The sequence below is a fragment of the Cydia splendana genome, chromosome 23 (assembly GCF_910591565.1).
Source record: "Cydia splendana chromosome 23, ilCydSple1.2, whole genome shotgun sequence".
NCBI lineage: Eukaryota > Metazoa > Arthropoda > Insecta > Lepidoptera > Tortricidae > Cydia > Cydia splendana.
The window spans coordinates 6,488,394-6,508,193 of NC_085982.1; the positions used below are offsets into that span (position 1 = coordinate 6,488,394).

The following is a 19,800-nucleotide window of genomic DNA, read 5'->3' on the forward strand; positions in this document are numbered from 1 at the left end:
CTCGGTTTGACAAGTTAGGAGGTGAACATATCAAAAGTCCCCGGCCGTAGCCATTGAGCGGGGGGGGGAGAGAGGGGGCTTTGAAGGTCCCATTTTCCCGTTTTTCGATTATATCTCGGAAACTATGCATCTCAGCGACATGGCCACTTATACAAAATGAAAGTTAATTTAATTTGTTACAAGTTTATTCAGTAAATTTTTTCGATATGTTGAATAGTTTTTGAGATATCCGCTCTTGAAAGTTTATTTAGGGCTCTAAATTTTATCTTGATATATCTATATCAGTGAAAGTGCTAGGCCGTGTTTGGTATCGTTTTCGTATAAATCTGGGGTGCTGAATCCATTTATGATATCACATTGACACCATTCCACAAAATAAAAATAAATCTTTTTAGGGTTCCGTACCTCAAAAGGAAAAAACGGAACCCTTATAGGATCACTCGTGCGTCTGTATGTATGTCCGTCTGAATACACAAAATAGTTCTTTACCTATAGATGACAGGAAAACCTATTAGAAATGTGCAGTCAAGCGCGAGTCGGACTTAATGTACGGAACCCTTAATACGCGAGTCCGACTCGCACTTGGCCGGTTTTTTTGAAACTCTTCTTGACGCTTAACCGCTGAACCGATTTCGTTGAAATTTGGTATAGGAATAGTTTGCGTCCCGGAACAGGACATAGGATAGATCTTATAACCAAAATCATCTTTTGAAGGTGTGAAAAGTGGCGTGGAAATTTGTACGGGAACTCAATAACCGCTGAACCGATTTATATGAAATTTGGGATGGTCTACATCTTTGATTTAGTTAAAAATGATGAAAAAACATGACTTCAAACCTAAACTTAAACAGTATTAACTTCAAGAAGTCAATTCTGAATTCCCCCCTACACCTCATTTCACACCTTTAAAGGATGATTTTTGAGATAACTTATTATATCCTGTCTCGGGACTCAAAATATATGTGTACCAAATTTCAATTAAAACTGTTCAGCAGTTTAAGCGTGAAGAGGAGTTTAAAAGAAAGTATTTTAATAAGTTTATATGTTTTTACTTCGGAATGGTGTCAATGTGATACCTTAACTAAATTTGGTACTGCGAATTTATACGAAAACGATACCAAAACATGGCCTCGTAGCTTTACTGTTGTAGAAGTCAAAATAAAATTGAGAGCCCTAAATTCTTATTACTTGGCCAAACTTGTGTAGAAGGAAAAGGTAAAATAAAAGTCTTCGGCAGGAATATAAGACACAAATATATATTTTTTTTGCGTTACTATTTCATTCATCAAATATAAACATACCTTGATTATACTATTCTAGTGAGATCCTCATAGATAAACAAAAACATTTACTTAAAAAATTACAAGGTCGAAATGTCACGGAACTTGTGAGAGTAATATGTGAAAAATATAAACTTTTATGACAAAAAAAATCTGGACACAATTTAAGAATCACCCAATTGCGTCGAGGAATCATCTGTATTTTTGCTTGTTTCATTACCTCCTCGCTTCTTTTTTGTCCTTTGTATTCTGTAGCAATTTGTTAGATCTGAAAATAAAGATAACTTGCGTCGTCACGGATGTCGATTTATAGGTTTTAGGGAGTGCAGAATTCGAAAACGATGATCATTTTATAATCCAAGATGGCGGCTACGTATTTTGTCATAAAAGTGGAATCCAAAATAGTCATCATTTTCGAAATCTGCGCCCCCTAAAACCTATAAAACGACATCCATGACGACTTTTATGACATAGTGCATGGCCGCCATCTTGGAATCCAAAATAGTCATCATTTTCGAAATCTGCGCCCCCTAAAACCTATAAAACGATATCCATGACGACTTTTATGACATAGTGCATTGCCGCCATTTTTAAATTGAAAATGTTATCATTTTCGAAATCTGCGCCCCCCAAAACCTATAAAACGACACTCATGACGACTTTTATGACATAGTGCATGGCCGCCATTTTGGAATCCAAAATGGTTATCATTTTCTAAATCTGCGCCCCCCAAAACCTATAAAACGACACCCATGACGACTTTTATGACATAGTGCATGGCCGCCATCTTGGAATCCAAAATGGTCATCATTTTCGAAATCTGCGCCCCCTAAAACCTATAAAACGACACCCATGACGACTTTTATGGCATAGTGCATGGCCGCCATTTTGGATTCCAAAATGGTCATCATTTTCAAAATTGGGGCCCCCTAAAACGTATAAAACGACATCCATGACGACTTTTATGACACAGTGCATGGCCGCCATTTCGGATTCCAAAATGGTCATTATTTTCGAAATCGGCACTCCCTAAAACCTGTATATCGACACCCATCTAGACTTTTATGACAAAGTGTTTTGCTACCATCTGCATGCAAGACATTTCTATTATTTTTACGTACAAAAATGGCCCCCTGTCAACTTTCAATCGAGATTTAAGCGATAATTTATTCGATTAATATTCAGATTAATTCAATTTCAATCTATGTTAGGTCGACTAAACTAATCGCGATTAAAATTTGAGAATTAACTTTTTTTATTCCATTAATGAGTCGAATAAACAGTTAATCGATTAATGCCCATCTCTGACCACGGCACTTTTACACTTTGAGAATATCTGAAAACAAATCAACACAAGGAGCCATTTTGCAAATCCAGTAACTTTGTTATTACTTTTGACAGCGCGTGTCATGTGTCAACACAGAGTCGACACAAAGTCGAAACATTGCAACTACTTTGTGACTGCAATATTTCTCAGCCTTAAACCATATTTATACATCATAATTAACAAGTTTCGTAGTATGTAAAGCGTTATTTCTGTTATTTAAGTATAGTATACGCATCGAAGTACTAAAAATGCTTCAAATAATATAGTTATGAACACAGGCACTGAGAAGTAAACAATTTCATTTCCGGCTAAACTAAAACAATGTGGTGGCGCGTTGATTATATTACACTTAGTTTATCAAATCACTCGAGCAGTTTAATTCCCCATAATAATTTAAGTCATATTGTAATATAAATGCAAACAATATATAATTACGTCTTGTAATCCGTTTTAGAGATGGCGTATTAATGTCACTTATTTTTATTTAAGTATTTTTCCATCTGACAGTTTCCATTTGACAGGAACAAAATGAACGAATGAACGAATGATTTTGGCATAAAGTAGTCGCAAACCCGAAACAATGTGTGCACACGGCGACCACACTTTATGTCACTTTGTGTCATGTGTCGACCCTTCCCCATTTCTGGTAACTGTGTCGACACGGCGACGACTCTGCGACTGGAATTGTGACCGAAACAGACGGTGTCGACACAAGATGTGTCAACACCGCGTCGTAACGGCGACTGGAAATGGTTGTATGGGTGGTACCGGTGACCACCTTCCGGCTCCATCATCAGACCCTGAGTACTATCTTGTGTCAAAGATCTTGTTGAGATGAATAAAACGAGCCTAAACACGAAGTGGTTTAGTTGCATGGTTGATTGGTACCGGTGACTACCTTCCGGCTCCATCATCAGACCCTGAGTACTATCTTGAGTCAAATAAATACATATAGAATGTCAGGTCGTTTCAAATATTTTTAATCCTGTCCGGTAGTTTATTAAACTGTACCATTATAAATTATAATACTATAAAAACAGTGCTAGGATCAAAGTCTCTCGTTGCGGTTTACACGCACACAGTATAGCGTTTTACACGGCGCCCGCCGCACACAATGATAAAAAACCTCGTCGTCGCCGTTGAAAATGTGCGGAGCCGACCGACACACGTCCTGCCTCTACAAGCTCTGCCGCGGCACTGAGCTGGCGCAGCGCGCGTCATCGGTAATATAGAGTAGTTTTCAAAAAATTGCCAAAAAATTATAGTAGAATTTCATAAACACTAATGTATACCAACAGTATAAGCAAACGTTGCAGATTGCTTGAGTATGAAAATGACTTCGATATTAAGTAGATTTTCGTAGGAATTGACACTTGTTTCGGAGAGAAAATCGAGTTCGTTTTACTTTGATTTTCTCTTTCTCAAAGGTATGTAGGAAAAATATAGTTTGATATGCCTAAAGTACAGGGTATTAGTAATACAAAATAGCCAGGTTTAGCAGAGTAAAATTCTCAACATTTCCAAATAAGAGCTCGCCATTCAGTGCTTCACGGGGTTTTTCGGAAACGACCATCAGAAAAAAAATCATTACTAATTTAATAAGTCCTTTTTCTAATATTTACAACGATATTTATAAAGATAAGAAGACGCTTTTACTGGAACAAGTACTCATTGTTTCTAATAATGAGCGCAAAGTCCTGAATTTCGTCGACTAGTATCATCAATTTTGCATTATTTCGACTTTTCTTGTAAGAGCGCTCTTAAGGGTTCCGTATCCTTGGTTTCCGTGGATTCTGTGGTATGAGTTTGTTGTGCTTCCTACATGACCGTTTAAGTCCGCGCCTATGTAGATTGACTCGTCTGGTGGTATTGACTGGAGTAGGTCATACATGTCATCCCAAAAGGTCTGTTTCTCATCGCTTGGGCGACCAGCTTGTGGGGCGTATGCGCTTATCACGTTCATGCACGGTTGACCGTCTAACGCGAATTTTATGGACATAAGTCTGTCGCTTATAACCTCCACTATACGTTCTTGAAAGTTCTTGTCTACCACTATTCCAACACCATTTTTCGGATCGGTTCCATGGTAGATGAGCTTGTACTCGTTTCCAATTTGCCTAGCTTTCGACCCCTTCCATTTCGTCTCTTGTATACAGCACAGGTTTATGCGTCTTCTACGTAAGGCTTCGCCCAGTTCGGCGCTGCGTCCTGTCATCGAGCCTACATTCCAACTAGCGATACGCAATTTATGGTTTTGGGATGTAGGCTCGGTGCCTCTTCTGTCGCTTTTGGGGGACACCCTAGTATTTCCTGCTTCCATATTCTTGATGCCGTCGCTTAAGGGGGACGCCCTAGTATTTATACTCGATTCTTTTTGTGACTTTTTCATGACTAGGAGAAGTGTTTTGGCTTGAATTTTACGGCCGGCTGCCACCAGACGCCAAGGATGTAGCCCTCGTGGAGAGCTTGGGCGCTACCGTTGACCTAAAGGGTTCATCCGCTACCATCCCTTCTGTGTCCTCCATCCTAAGAACACAGCACGCCGCCAAGCCACACTTGTGCCCTGAAGGTGGGGTTTGTTAACGGAGTGTCCATCTCCGGCCTGTTGGTCCGCGGGAGGTATTTTATTTCCCTCCGACCCGGCATATCTACCGAGCGTTCCCCTATCCGCCACCTGGGGACGCGTTCTCTAGGGGTGAGGCTCCCCCGAGAATTTAGCATTTACAGTTAGTCGATGACCTTATTGGTCGTGTATATGTCGGAAACAAGGAAATGGGCTGAACACACAAGTGCCGTTTTGCCTTTGTTTAAAACTGCATCACCCCTATCTCTTGCTATAATAGCAGTCCACTCTGCACGTCGCATAAGTTTTCTTGGAAATCTTGAATTTAAACATAATATTATATGTTACGAATTCCATATAAAAATAAAAAAAGTATTAACCTCACATCGACTCATTAGATTTTTGTTCCTTCACATCCCTTCTTTGGTACTAACAAAATAATTTATTCAAAACCATGAAATTACCACCAGATTACATAAATTATGTAATGCTATCCAAAGCACTAACCGAAAGAAATACATTCCATGCTTTTGCCTTGTTTTATCATTGTTATTTTTGCATATTTTAACGACATTGTTGACAACTTCACATTTGAGCGGTCCATACAAGACTAAACGAAAAAGTAACGCGTGATCTGTTTTAACGTTACTTTTGCGGGGCCATTTTTTGCGGCTGATTGGGTATCCAGTTCTTATTCTATATCAATGTTAATATTAATTAAAATAAATCCCTTATAAACCGCAAACAATTTGAATGAATGACATAAATTGACAACTGACTTTTAGCTTTTTTTTTTAAATCATAGACAATTGGTGATACAACAACGAAATATCTGTCAACAATTTTTGGCTAGCCAGACTCTACCTACCAATACCCGCCAGGCTATACCGGTTGTCAACTTTAGTTCTTGGTACAGAACGAAGTCGCTACTGGGTCATTCCACCGTTTCGGGTGTTACACTTGAACTCTTAAAATAAGGTTTTATTCGATATTGTAACAGGAACTAGGAGGTTATAACTATTGATTCATCTACTACTTTGATAATATTTTATTTTCCTGTACACACATAATTAAAGTATAAGAGCAATAACGAGAGAATCACTAAAAAGTAGCTGTTTCGGGCGTTACAGGAATTGGCCTATACCTTCTGACCATCAGTACCAAAATGCATAATTTAGCGAATTTTGTCAAGTAACCTCCAGTTTTATTTATGTCAAGTAATAATAGTTAGTATAGTCTACTGAAACACTGAAGTAACACTTAGTATCACTTTTCAATTAATTTTAATAAAATAAATTACCTGTTTCGGGTGTTACTCATGGTTCGTTTCGGGTGTTACGAGTACGAAATTAAGACAGATTTATACGAAATTATGGCTCATTTTATTGAAATTATTGTCGTTTTAATAAATTCGATGAAAAACATAAGTAATAAATACTGAATTATTATAAAATACATTAATCTTAACAATAAAAACTGTTTCTCGAAGATATCATAATTATTTTTCTTTCGATGCGAATATTACCGAAAATATTCACTTAATCAAAAAATGGTTGATGGTGACACCTATTCATTTTGAAAGATCTATCCAACGACATCCCACATCACAGGATTAAAGTCGCAAAAAAATTAAAAATATTTTGTACAGGAGCAAACCTAAAAAAAAATTATTTTTGTAGTTTTTGTGTTACTACTTTGTCGCCATGATTGATTTATGTATCCATGCCAAATTGCAGCTTTCTAGCACTAACCATCACGGAGAAAAGCCGGGGAATGACAGGCGGACGATCAACACGTTTCGGGTGTTACACAACTTCAAACTTTAAAACATACGACTAAAGCAGACGCTAAAACAACAACTATTACACATTTGCATAGGTTCACATCATAGCCTTTCTTTGGCAAAACATGTTTGGCTATAGTTAATTACGGGAAAAGTTACACATACTTTTATCTCCTTTTTGTTTCGGGTGTTACTTTGAGACCACAGTCTAGAATACTCTTCTAAACACCGATTAATCCATGCTTTTTAATATTTTTAAAGACAAATTATAAAATTACGATATTTTACCTGAAATAACTGCGGGAAATTTGTAACAGTTTACAGTTACTTTCTTTTTAATTAGTCTTGCCAATATCGCTGTATAAAATTAGTTTTACGCCTATCATTTAAACGTTGCGATCAAGTACATGAAAAATATGTAAAAATTGATTTTTTCCGGTTTTTTTTTTCTGACATGAAGGTTTGGTATGTTTTCTATGGAAATAGGTTAGTGTTGACTTCTTAAACTATTTTTCATTTTTGAACCCTTGGTAGCGTTTATTATGGAATGACCCTACTAGTATAAACGTATAAACGTTTGGGGACATTTTTTTGTATGGAGTTACCGTTCTTCTCCTAGTGAGTATTATATTCTTTGATGCTGTGTCAAAAGAGGACTTTGCCGGCCTAGGCCTGCAAGATTTGTATGAAATTCCATTAACGACCCCTTGTCCTAGCCGCACCTGAAACGTCATACTTCGCAGCCTATTATAAGGAACATAACATCAATAGGTATTTCATTGCATGTGTGAGAAAAATTATTTTTTGTCAAAAGTACCCTCTACCCTCTTTTGACAAGGGAAAATGACTGTAAACAAAAACAAAACATACTATATTAAATTCTTCATTTCTCATTATTACTGGTTAATTTGTGGGCGAATTAGACTATCCTGTGGAGCAATTTTATAATTTTTATATTTCGATTTCGTTAGTCAAAAATTTATGGTAAACGGTGAAATGCTAATTTTTGAAATGTGAGCAAAAGAAATGGTGAATGTAGGGGTACCTATTAACCACTCGTTTTAAATTATATTAGTAAAAAGCCTGGTAGTGGGATAGTATTGAAGAGAGCCACACGAAGTAGAGCGCTCGAAATTCATAAATCCCCTCTTTACTTAGAAAATTAAGTGTGATAAAAGGCTGACCACTGGTGCCTTTACCCTACATCGTTGGTGGCTTAATCCTGCGAGTATAAGTATCATCTTTTATTGCCACATCTCTCATCTCTCACTGGTGAAAAAACAAAATTCAAGAGAATAAACAGCGTAACGAAGCATTCGAGCAACACCAGCTTCCGACACGTCGGAAAGGACCCAAGCGACCGATTTTTTTGCGGGCGAAACGTGCACACAGTCGCACTTCTACTCACTACATACAAAACCCAATCTATAATGACGACACAAATACATAGAAGAAATGACACCGTCAAAGACACACTTGCACACCTCGGTCTCTTTTTGTGTAGGTACGGACGAGTTACAACACGCACCGCGCTAGTTGTGTGCATGCCCGTTTGGGACAACTAGCTAGCATTCGCACTATTTCCCCGTTGCCGACTCCCTTCCCGGTGTTGCTCGAAGAGGCATTTTGTCGAGTTGACGCAATATATCTGGCCCCACAAAGACCGTACTGGTCACATATCGAAGTGTTGTTCGTAAATATTGCTACAGAATTCAACATTAAATTCAACAATATTTAACTTATTATTCATTTTGTGGTTTTAGATCGATCCTTCGCTAAAGTCGTTTATTGAAGCTGTAAGTACTCATTCTACTCTTTAAAGGCCTTCGATATAATACAAATAGGTACATACAAATAAATGGTATAATAAAATAATAAATTTTCAGTACTTAAGTACTATCGTTGAGTTAGAGTCTCCCTACATATATAGGTCGCCGCGGAATCGGAAAAGCCGATAGAAAAAACCTTTATATCTGCACAATAACAGCGAAAAAGGCGTCGGCAGGCGTAGTGCATATTTGCATAATTGTTTTCCATCGTATTTTCTCGGAAACGTTGGTATTTGTGATGCTACTTCAACAACAGTGAAGGCAACAGTGCCGCCTTCGTTGGTACGGCCACGTCTTGGAAAATCCGACAAGCTACTCATTTTGAACCTAGAAATGAGTCTGCGCGAACGTTCACTATGAAACACGTCAAAAACTGCATAATGCGCAACTGAAAAACCGAAATGTAGGTATAGTTCCGCCGGCCGAATATTCGGCGGCCGGATACCGAATATTTAGTCGATGGTCAGGCTGAATATCCAGTATCCGGTATCCGGCCAAACAACTATCCGTTGAGTCTCTACCCTATAGAAGGCTAATGGTTAACCAAATATATATCAATCAATCAATCAATCAATCAAATTCTTTATTTCAGGCAAAAAATATACCCATACATAATTACAAACAATAATAACATCATAATAAAATTAAAAATAAACTTAAATATACATGTCAACACAATTACATTAAAATTAAATTAAATTGAAATTAAATTGAAATTAAATCAAAAATAAATTAAATTAACATTAAAATCACAATAACTATTTACATTAAATTATATACAGTGCCTCTAGATCCCATATGTAGGTCATTCCAGTGCCTCCAGAGTGTACCAGCGGGATTTCCAGGAATGAGCTGAAGCAGACTGTTGGAACTGTCACATACTCGGCGCATGAGGGATGCAGTGCGTTTACGGATTATCGCAATAAACGCGTCCACTCTAGCCTCCGCAAACATCCCCGAGGCGCTACAGTAACGTGGCAGTCCCATCAGCATGCGGAAACCATTATTGTATTGGACACGCAGGGCATTGAGGGTCTTTTTCGTGTAATTTATATGTAACTCCGTATAAGATAAGTAAAGTCTGTACGATGCACATACACATGTAGCTATCAAATTTAAACAGATTAAATATACTACTTTTAGATTAATACACCATTATCCGAAATAAACTACTCGTACAGTTTGAGAGGATTTTTAAGATTATTCAAAAGAATCCTGGTTATAAAAGAAATATAAAAGTGCTGATATCTCAAAAACTGAGATATTTATTGCGGGTAAATCAGCTCAATCTTGTACCTTTAAGTCTTGGCGTTGGTTTTAGGGACACCCTGCATATATTATGACAGTTAAGAGCTATCTATAAAGGATAAGCTAGCTATTTAGAAGATAACTAAGAACTAAGTATATTTAATTGTTAAATAATTGGATGCAAATAAAAATTTCTGTCTTTAAATTTTACTGAATTTGCAATAATCCACTGTGGCATCATGTTTCTTTGTTTCAATTTCAGATGGAGAAGTTGACGAAAGTAAGTTGAGCTAGACCAAGAAAAGTCTGCAGCGATTTTGATAGCCCGCACACTGCAAGTGTTATTTTATACGTCATAATTTCATAGAAGATTGATGTTTAAAATGACACTTGCACTGCGTGGGCTATCAAAATCGCTGCAGACTTTTCTTGGTCTAACTCTAGTACATAAATGTGTAGTAACGCTCCCGTACGACTTTCTTTCAAAGACAAATCTTGCACACCTCGATCTCTTTTTGTGTAGGTACGGAAGAGTTACAAATAGCGCGTATTCGCACGATTTCCCCTTTGCCGACTCCCTTCCCGGTGTTGTTCGAAGAGGCATTTTGTCGAGTTGTCGGTTGTCGAGATTTTTCGTGTTCTGTTTCTGGAGCTTTGTATTCCGATATACTTTGCATGGGCCATGGGCAACGTGGACAGGCGTATGTATCGTCGAGGCTGGTACAATATACCTGGCCCCACAAAGACAATGCTGGTCACTTATCGAATTAGTGTTAGTAAATATGGCTACAGGATTCAACACATTAATTCAACAATGGTACTACTAAACGAAATTAATAACTAGCTTAAATCTAAAATAGGCCCTTGAGGCATTGTACCAAGGATGCTGGCGGCATTTCCTCGCTGTATCGCAATGCTGATACGTTGTGCGAGGTAGCCGCCAGCTCTTCGGTCACCAGTTACGTCAACCAGACGCTTCGCGATTTCTGCGAACAATATTTAACTAATTATTCATTTTGTGGTTTTAGAACGATCCTTCACTAAATTCATTTAATAAAGCTGTAAGTATTCGTAGTATTGCTCGGAGACTTCGTAGATGAAATGTGTCTAGCTAGACTTTTAACTGCTTAATCTTGTAGCCCATCAGCTGTTCTATGCCCTTTAAGACTTGGCGTTGGTTTTCAGGACACCCTGCATATATATATATTATGACAGTTAAGAGCTATGTATAAAGGATAAGCTAGCTATTTAGAAGATAAGAACTATATTTAATTGTTAAATAATTGGATGCAAATAAAAATCTCTGTCTTTAAATTTTACTGAATTTGCAATAATCCACTGTGACATAATGTTTTTTTTTTCAATTTCAGATGGAAAAGTTGAAGAAAGTAAGTAGATAGTACCTACATAAATGTGCAGTAACGCTCCCGAATAACTTTGTGTACTGTTTCTGGAGCTTTGTATTCCGATATACTTTGCATGGGCCATGGACAACGTGGACAGGCGTATGTATCGTCGAGGCTGGCACAATATATCTGGCCCCACAAAGACAATGCTGGTCACTTATCGAATTATTGTAAGTAAATATGGCTACAGGATTCAACATATTAATTCAACAATATTCATTTTGTGGTTTTAGGACGATCCTTCACTAAAGACATTTATTGAAGCTGTAAGTACTCATTCTACTCTTTAAAGTCCTTCGATATAATACAAATAGCTACATAGGTGTACATGTTATGGCATCATTTTTAGTGCTTAGTACTGGGAACACCCAAATATTCCGAAATATGTTTTTCCAACTTTCATAACCTCGATTTTCATAATTCCGATTTTTTATATGTCCGAAATATCGAAATTACGACTTTGAAAACCACGAAAGAAGAAAATCACGACTGTGTTATTTCCGAATACTTAAAATCCGATTTTCATACGGACGAAAGCTTAAAGTTCCGATTTAGAAAAAATCCGCAAGTATTTTCCGAAATTATCTATTCCGAAAAATCATTGACCGATCGGAAATAAAGTAATTCGGTATTCAAAAATTCGATCTTTTGTAAACTCGGAATAATGAAATTCATGATTTTCAAAATAAAACTAAACGCACTTTTTTAAGTCTAACTAACCAAAATCCGAATCGGAGCACCCCACTAATCCACGTGGTCTTGTCTGTCCTATCCCTAGAGTGTATATAAAAAGCCGGAGGCGCGAAGGGGAAGCAGCCCTCGCCCGCCGTAGCAAAGCGCAGAGCATTAGTGCCTGCGCTTTGCTACGCGAGGGCGAAGAGGCTGCTATGCCCGTAGCGCCGGAGCAGATGCGGAGCCAACAAAAAAACTGTTGCCAGAAAAGTGGCTTAGGTTAGAAGTGTTAGAACTGCAACCCCACGAAAACAAACTGTGCCAGAAAAGTGGGTTAGGTTAGGTTAGAACTGTGACCCTACGAAAACAAACTTGCCTGAAAGGTGGGTTAGGTTAGGTTAGAACTGCGACCCCCAAGAAAACGAACTGTTGCCTGAAAAGTGGGTTAAACTTGTAGAGAATCAAATTTGCTATAATTTTTGTCCTCAAGGTTTTACTGTAAAATCAAAAATGGCCGAGTTATTCAAGAAAAACCGTTTTTCGAATAAACACAGGAGCCTGATTCAGTCTACTTTTTGAATTTACACTCCCAGTGCCCCCCCCCGTGGGACCTACGAAAAAAAATCACAATCTATAATGACTGAACTATCAAAATCTGCATAATGCGCACCTGAACAACCGAAATGTAGGTATAGTTTTGCCGGCCAAATATTCGGCGGCCGGATACCGAATATTAAGCCGATGATCAGGCCGAATATCCAGTATCCGGTATCCGACCAAACAACTATCCGTTGCATCTCTACTAATTACTCTATAGAAGGCTAATGGTTAACCAAAGATTTATATGTAACTTCGTATTAGTAAAGTCTGTACGTTGCATATATACACATGTAGCTATCAAATTTAAACAGATTAAATATACTACTTTTAGATTAATACACCATTATCCGAATTAAACTACTCGTACAGTTTGAGAGGATTTTTAAGAATATTAAAAAAAAAACCTGGTTATAAAAGATATATAAAAGTGCTGATATCTCAGAAACTATGAGATATTTATTAAGGTAAATTTACTTAATCTTTTAGCCCATCAGCTGTTCTATGCCCTTTAAGTCTTGGCGTTGGTTTTAGGGACACCCTGCATATATTTTGACAGTTAAGAGCTATCTATAAAGGATAAGCTAGCTATTTATAAGATAAGAACTATATTTAATTTTTAAATAATTGGATGCAAATAAAAATCTCTGTCTTTAAATTTCACTGAATTTGCAATCACTGTGACATCATGTTTTTTTGTTTCAATTTCAGATGGAAAAGTTGCAGAAAGTAAGTAGAGTTAGGCCAAGAACAGTATGCAGCGATTTTGAATGGTAGCCGCACAGTGCAAGTGTTATTTATACGCCATAATTTCATATAAGTTTGATGTTTAAAATAACACTGGCACTGCGAGGGCTGTCAATACGCTGCAGACTTTTCTTGGTCTAACTCTAGTACATAAATGTGTAGTAGCGCTCCCAAAACACCTTCTTTCAAAGACAAATTTTGCACATCTCGATCTCTTTTTGTGTAGGTACTAGTCTGTTCGAGATCCTGAAAACGGTGAAAATTAAAGATAAAGCTCCTAAAAATACGTGTGATACCGTAGAGTTTCGTATCTTCGCCTGGGTTTTGACACTTTTCCCAAAAAATCTCTCAAACTTGAAAGCATTTTAATCCGTTAAGGCAAAAAAACGTTTTTTAGTACTCTTAACTATTAGTATACACCACTAAAACTTTGAATTTCATCGGTTAAGTTGGTAAAAAATGGCCCCAAAGGCAATAGGCGATGTTTGGGTATTTTTCCCAATCTTCGCCTATGGCATGCCCTGCCGCTAATACCTACTTTTCTGTGACTTACACATGTTAAGCCGTATCTCCTTGGAATGTGCTAATATACTGTGAACCTTAACTACACCAGACTAGGCATATATTTAAAAAACGGGGTAGTAGGCGAAGTTTGGTAACAGTCTGAAGTTGTTTTCATACATTTTCTATAATGAAGCTAGGGCTGCCAAAAATTAACCAACATGCCAAATAAAGAGGAGTAATGGTTTCTAAGTAAAAAATAATAATTTTTGTAACAAAATTGTTTAATGGTTGCAAAATTGTTGTTATTACGTAATTGACATCAAATCAACCTTATTTACACAAAGTGAGACATAAAAATACCTATTTGGTACCTACTTAACATCGGTAAGAGTAGAAATAAACATTTGCATATAGCGTAAACTAAAATAACCAAATATAAGAAAATATTTAAATTTGGAAACAAGTAATGTCATCCACCAATTAATGTGGTACAAAAAATTTGTCAACCCTAGGGGTAGGCGAAATTTGGCAACAAGATGGACGCAAAGTATCCTCACCAATGTTTTATCCAATTGTGACTTCTAAACGTAAGCTAGCCATTAAATAATAGTTTCATATGAAAAAGAAATAGTTATAGGATATAATCATGTAAAAAGTTTAACATTACCGGGTCCGTATCACCGTTTAAAACTGAAGTTAAAACACTGGTAAAGAAAAACGTGTGGTCGGTGTCACGAAAAAACCTCACTAAAAGTCAACTGTGTGAAGTTAGCCGCAGATTGTTCGAAGAATGTTGACACCCGTAAAAAATACTTTGTATTTAGCAGTTTTATGTAAGGCTTACATTAGAAACATTTTGTTAATGGCAACTTATGTCAAACTAGGCGAACATAGGTAGCACAGGCAAAGATACGAAACTCTACGGTACCTCATTAGATTCGTAATGATGTCTAGAAAAATGTATTCGAAGCGTGTATTAGCACACAATAAATATCAAAAGAGATAAGCAAAAAAAGAGAGACAAAAGTAAATATTTTTTATTTCCCCAATATCTCAAAAAGTATTCATATTTAAGAAACAAAAATTCATATTATTATACTTGCAGAACTCTATCTCCATTATTTATACTTTTTATTCAACGCTGAACACAGCCCTCCGCGCCTCATTTTCGGGAAACGAGCGCAGCATGAAAAAGCGGTTACGTAACATTAAATATAATTTTAAAGGTATTAAATATTCATTGAAAAAATTTACAAAAATATGATGTATTTATAACATGTCAACAAATGTACTACTTGTAGAAATTTATCTTAAAGTTATTTTTTCTACAAATTAGGCAATTGTTAATTAGCAAAATTTTCTCAAACTTCCTTCTTTATTGAAAACGACAAAAAATTTATAAATAACCATCGTAAAATTTTGTCGCCTTCTAGAGCTCTTTTTTATATACATGCTTAATAAGATTACGTTATAAAAGTTTCAAAAAAATTTATAGTTTGATTATAATTTTGTTTTAAGTTTTACAATTTTACCTTGATTTTTCGATTTTTGACAATATTCTGTTATTCTAAAACATATTTTAAGCAAAGTATTAACTTTATTAAAACTTGTATAATGTGATCTTATTAAACATTTATATGAGAAGGGCTCTACAAAGCGACAAAATTTTACGATAGTTATTTATAACTACATATAATTTTTTTCGTTTTCAATAAAGCAGGAAGTTTGAGAAAATTTTGTTAATTAACAACTGCCTAACTTGTTGAAAAAATAATTTTAAGTTAAATTTCTACAAGAAGTACATTTGTTGCTATGTTTTTAATACACCATATATTTTTTTCAACGAATATTTAATACCTTTAAAATTATGTTTAATGTTACGTAACCGCTTTTTCACGTCACGCGCGTTTCCCGAAAATGGAGCGTGGGGGGCTGTGTTCAGCGGTGAATAAAAAGTATAAATAATGGAGATACAGTTCTGCAAGTATATAATGTTTTATTGGAAATATCCTCCTCTTTAATAATATGAATTTTTGTTTCTTAAATATAAATACTTTTTGAGATATTGGGGAAATAAAAAATACTTACTTTTTTTCTCCCTTTTTTTGCTTATAACTTTTGATATTTCTTGTGTGCTAATACACGCTTCGAATACATTTTTCTAGACATCATGACGAATCTAATGAGGTATCACACGTATTTTTAGGAGCTTTATCTTTAATTTTCACCGTTTTCAGGATCTCGAACAGACTATACGGACGAGTTACAACTAGCACGTATTCGCACTATTTCCCCTTTGCCAACTCCCTTCCCGGTGTTGCTTGAGGAGGCATTTTGTCGAGTTGTCGGTTGTCGAGATTTATCGTGTTCTGTTTCTGGAGCTTTGTATTCCGATATACTTTGCATGGGCCATGGACAACGTGCGTGTGTGGAGTGCTGATAGGTATCTCAGAAACTATGAGATAATTATTGAAGGTAAATTTGTTTAATCTTGTAGCTGTTCTATGCTCTTTACGTCTTGGCGTTTATATTTTATATTATATTTTAATTGTTAAATAATTGGATGCAAATAAAAATATCTGCCTTTAAATTTTACTGAATTTACAATAATCCACTGTAACATCATGTTTTATTTTTCAGTTTCAGATGGAAACGTCGCCGTCGAAGAAAGTAAGTAGAGTTAGACCAAGAACAGTATGCAGCGATTTTGATAGCCCGCACAGTGCAAGTTTTATAGAAGTTTGATATTTAAAATAACACTGGCACTGCGAGGACTGTCAAAATCGCTGCAGACTTTTCTTGGTCTAACCCTAGTACATAAATGTGTAGTAACGCTCCCGAACGACTTTCTTTCAAAGACTAATCTTGCAACAATATTTAATTTAGTATTCATTTTGTTGATTTTAGGACGATCCTCGAATACAGATATTCTATAACCCTGTAAGTACTCTATCTACTCTTTAAAGACCTTCAATGGAATACATACACGTTATGACATCATGTCAGCACTTACTATCGCTGAGTTAGGTTCTCCCTACATAATTCCGTACACGGCGGGAAGATATACCTATGTTAGTAACATTAAGTCGACGCGCAATCGGCAAAAGCCGATAGAAAATATCTTCAAACTCAAACAAAACAAGCGAAAAAAAATTAACTCTCCCATAGGAAATTTCAACATCAGACCAGCAACATGTACGAAATCCAATTTTTTTTCCCGCGTTTATGGGGTTGGTCCCATAGTAAAAGTTGCTAAGGATTATCTAAACATTAACGGGTTTGAGTAATTGCTGTACGTTCAGTTACATTATATAATTATGTTTTTTTTTTAACTAGATGCCGTAAAACCACCCAACGATAGTCTAAAACACTAAATGCCGTATTCGAACTTCAAGATATTCACAAGAGACGACACGTACTAGATCCATTCTAGATACGATATAGCTTAGATATCAACTAGTTCTCTTTTGCAGCGCAATTCGGGCAACCAATGTCACTTTTACGTTAGATAGAGTATGATATCTATTAGATGTGAATTGTATCTCTAAGTCATATCCTGTGGAAATAGTTCAAGAGTATCTCCAGAATCGCGCAAATGACAAATTTGACAGGTTAGATCTTAAACATATCGTCATCGTATCTTGGTGATGTCTAAAAGATGAGATAAGATAGATGTTTATTTCAAAATCCGAATCGGGCCCTAAGTCCAAAAATAATTATCTTCGCTAAAGTGTGACCATTATTCGTAAATGGAGAAAACCTCAGGGAAAAGGAAAAAGTACCTACACTTTATTATTTATTTATTCGTATGGCAAAAATACAATCGTTCATAATATGATCCATTCACCCAATCAAAGACATATGTAACTTCGTATAAGACGTATAAAGTCTAAGGAAAAAACGTGCCTCGGAATTCAAGTAAAAGTCATTCTCGAATAGATGCCGCACACACCTTTAGCCTATCCTCAGCTAGATGGCGTGACGACACCGTTTCATATTTAACAATTTTAACTCATAGATATCAGTGAATGAACATGGATCAAAATGATATAAAAATAATAAAATCATTTATCCATATATATACATTTTTTGATAACTTTATGCGTTTTCATTTTGAGTTTTAGTCGTGTGTCGATAGATGGCAGTAAATTTACAGTGACTACAAAATTTACAATGACAGGACCCCTCTATACTATCTATTCTTTTTGACCCAATGCATTGTTCTCTGGAGTGAACAAGTCCCCGGGGTTGCCCTGGTATTTGGTAAAAAAGTGCACTGTTATTTATGTATAAAACCTTTAAACGAGTAAATCTTGTTTATTTATATATTCATATATTTCGGGGATCTCGGAAATGGCTCTAACGATTTCGATGAATTTTGCTATATGGGGGTTTTCGGGGGCGATAAATCGATCTAGCTAGGTCATAGTTCTGGAAAAAACCGGACAAGTGCGAGTCGGACTCGCCCACCGAGGGTTCCGTACTTTTTAGTATTTGTGAGTGATTCTTAAAAAAGTGGCATCGACAGGTTAAAGTAAATGATTTTTTTTTTGTATTTTTTTTACTTTTAATAATAAAAAATATGTTTTACCACTTCAAGTACCCCAAATTTTCAAAAGGGAACGGAAAATGAAGAATTTATTTTCAAGACGTACAATAACCTATACATTAAACACAGGTTAAAGATAAGCAGGTTACAGTGAAAAATACATTCATTTTTATTTTTTCCCATGAATGGATAATAGGTAATACGAATGTCTCACTTTTAGCATAGATGAATAAACCTTCATACAATATTAAAATGATATTATTACATTAGGCCCCATACCAAATTCGTAAAATAATCGAGACAAGTTAAAGTTAACATTCCGTTACAAAACCCCAGATGTCTGCCTTTAACCACTTGTCTCTACAAAACTACGACACTTATTGGGTCATAATGGTACCCTACGGTGGTTAAATAGCTTGATACTTACCTAATATTTTGCCATAGTTATGATCTAAATATTTTTTTCTGTGTATGAGTCAGATGCAATACCGCGCATGTACAGGTTACAGGTTGGTACAGGTTAACAGAAAATATCCTTGGACAAACTTCGTGTGTGAATATTGTTGTAAAAAATATATATATAAGGCCTGTGCAAAGTACATTTTAAAAGGTATTGTTTATGTTATTATATAGCATGATATTTTATTTACATAAATTGGTGCTTATAAAATATAAAGAACTAAAACTGGAAGAGCGATGCTTTTGGACAAGACAGGTTACAGTAAAAAGTGCTAATCTTTATTTTTTATAAATATAAGTATTACATTTAAATAAAAATAATGACTTGGCCTCAATAAACATTGTTTTAGTTTATCTAGATACATTTTTGTTTCATATGAAAAAGAGCAAATAAACATACATTCAATTCAAAAACTCGATGACAGGTTAAGATGTTTTGAGAATCACTCTTGTTGTCTGTGAAAATTTGCCTGGTGACAGACGGACAGCGGAGTCTTAGTAATAGGGTCCCGTTTTACCCTTTGGGTACGGCACCCTAAAAACGCGCATTATTGAGTATTTATGTTTTCCGAGCAAAGCTCGGTCTCCCAAATTTAAGGTACTTTGTTACGTAGGTACCTATTTTGAATTTGGCATTTGTGGTACTGGACTACAGTTAGGTGGCTTTACGGTACTTATTATCAAAGCCCGGACGACGGGAGCAAAAATGCAATTTCTAATTAAAAATTGTTCGTATGGATGTCGATAGAATAGTCGATATTTAATGAAGCACTAGTGAAAAGTGCTATTTTGCTCCCGTCGTCTGGGCTTTGCTTATTATATATTTATCATTCTAA

The 19,800-nt window shown here is 36.0% G+C and overlaps 1 protein-coding gene and 1 long non-coding RNA gene across 6 annotated transcripts in view; both read left to right on the plus strand.

Annotated features, from left to right (window-relative positions):
• LOC134801917 (uncharacterized) overlaps window positions 1-19,800 on the plus strand; it is a 204,840-nt gene that overhangs the window by 137,613 nt on the left and 47,427 nt on the right. The gene's annotated exons all lie outside the window — the stretch shown is intronic.
• LOC134801870 (uncharacterized) overlaps window positions 1-19,800 on the plus strand; it is a 39,940-nt gene that overhangs the window by 19,992 nt on the left and 148 nt on the right. For 4 of the 5 annotated variants that reach the window (XM_063774515.1, XM_063774517.1, XM_063774518.1 and 1 more), the window contains 8 exons: window positions 8,717-8,749; window positions 10,293-10,310; window positions 11,059-11,091; window positions 11,401-11,418; window positions 11,670-11,702; window positions 13,417-13,434; window positions 16,597-16,626; window positions 16,864-16,896. In XM_063774515.1, coding sequence (XP_063630585.1) covers window positions 8,717-8,749; window positions 10,293-10,310; window positions 11,059-11,091; window positions 11,401-11,418; window positions 11,670-11,702; window positions 13,417-13,434; window positions 16,597-16,626; window positions 16,864-16,896 — 216 coding nt within the window. The remainder of the gene's footprint in view (window positions 1-8,716; window positions 8,750-10,292; window positions 10,311-11,058; window positions 11,092-11,400; window positions 11,419-11,669; window positions 11,703-13,416; window positions 13,435-16,596; window positions 16,627-16,863; window positions 16,897-19,800) is intronic. The other variant, XM_063774516.1, reaches the window with a different exon arrangement.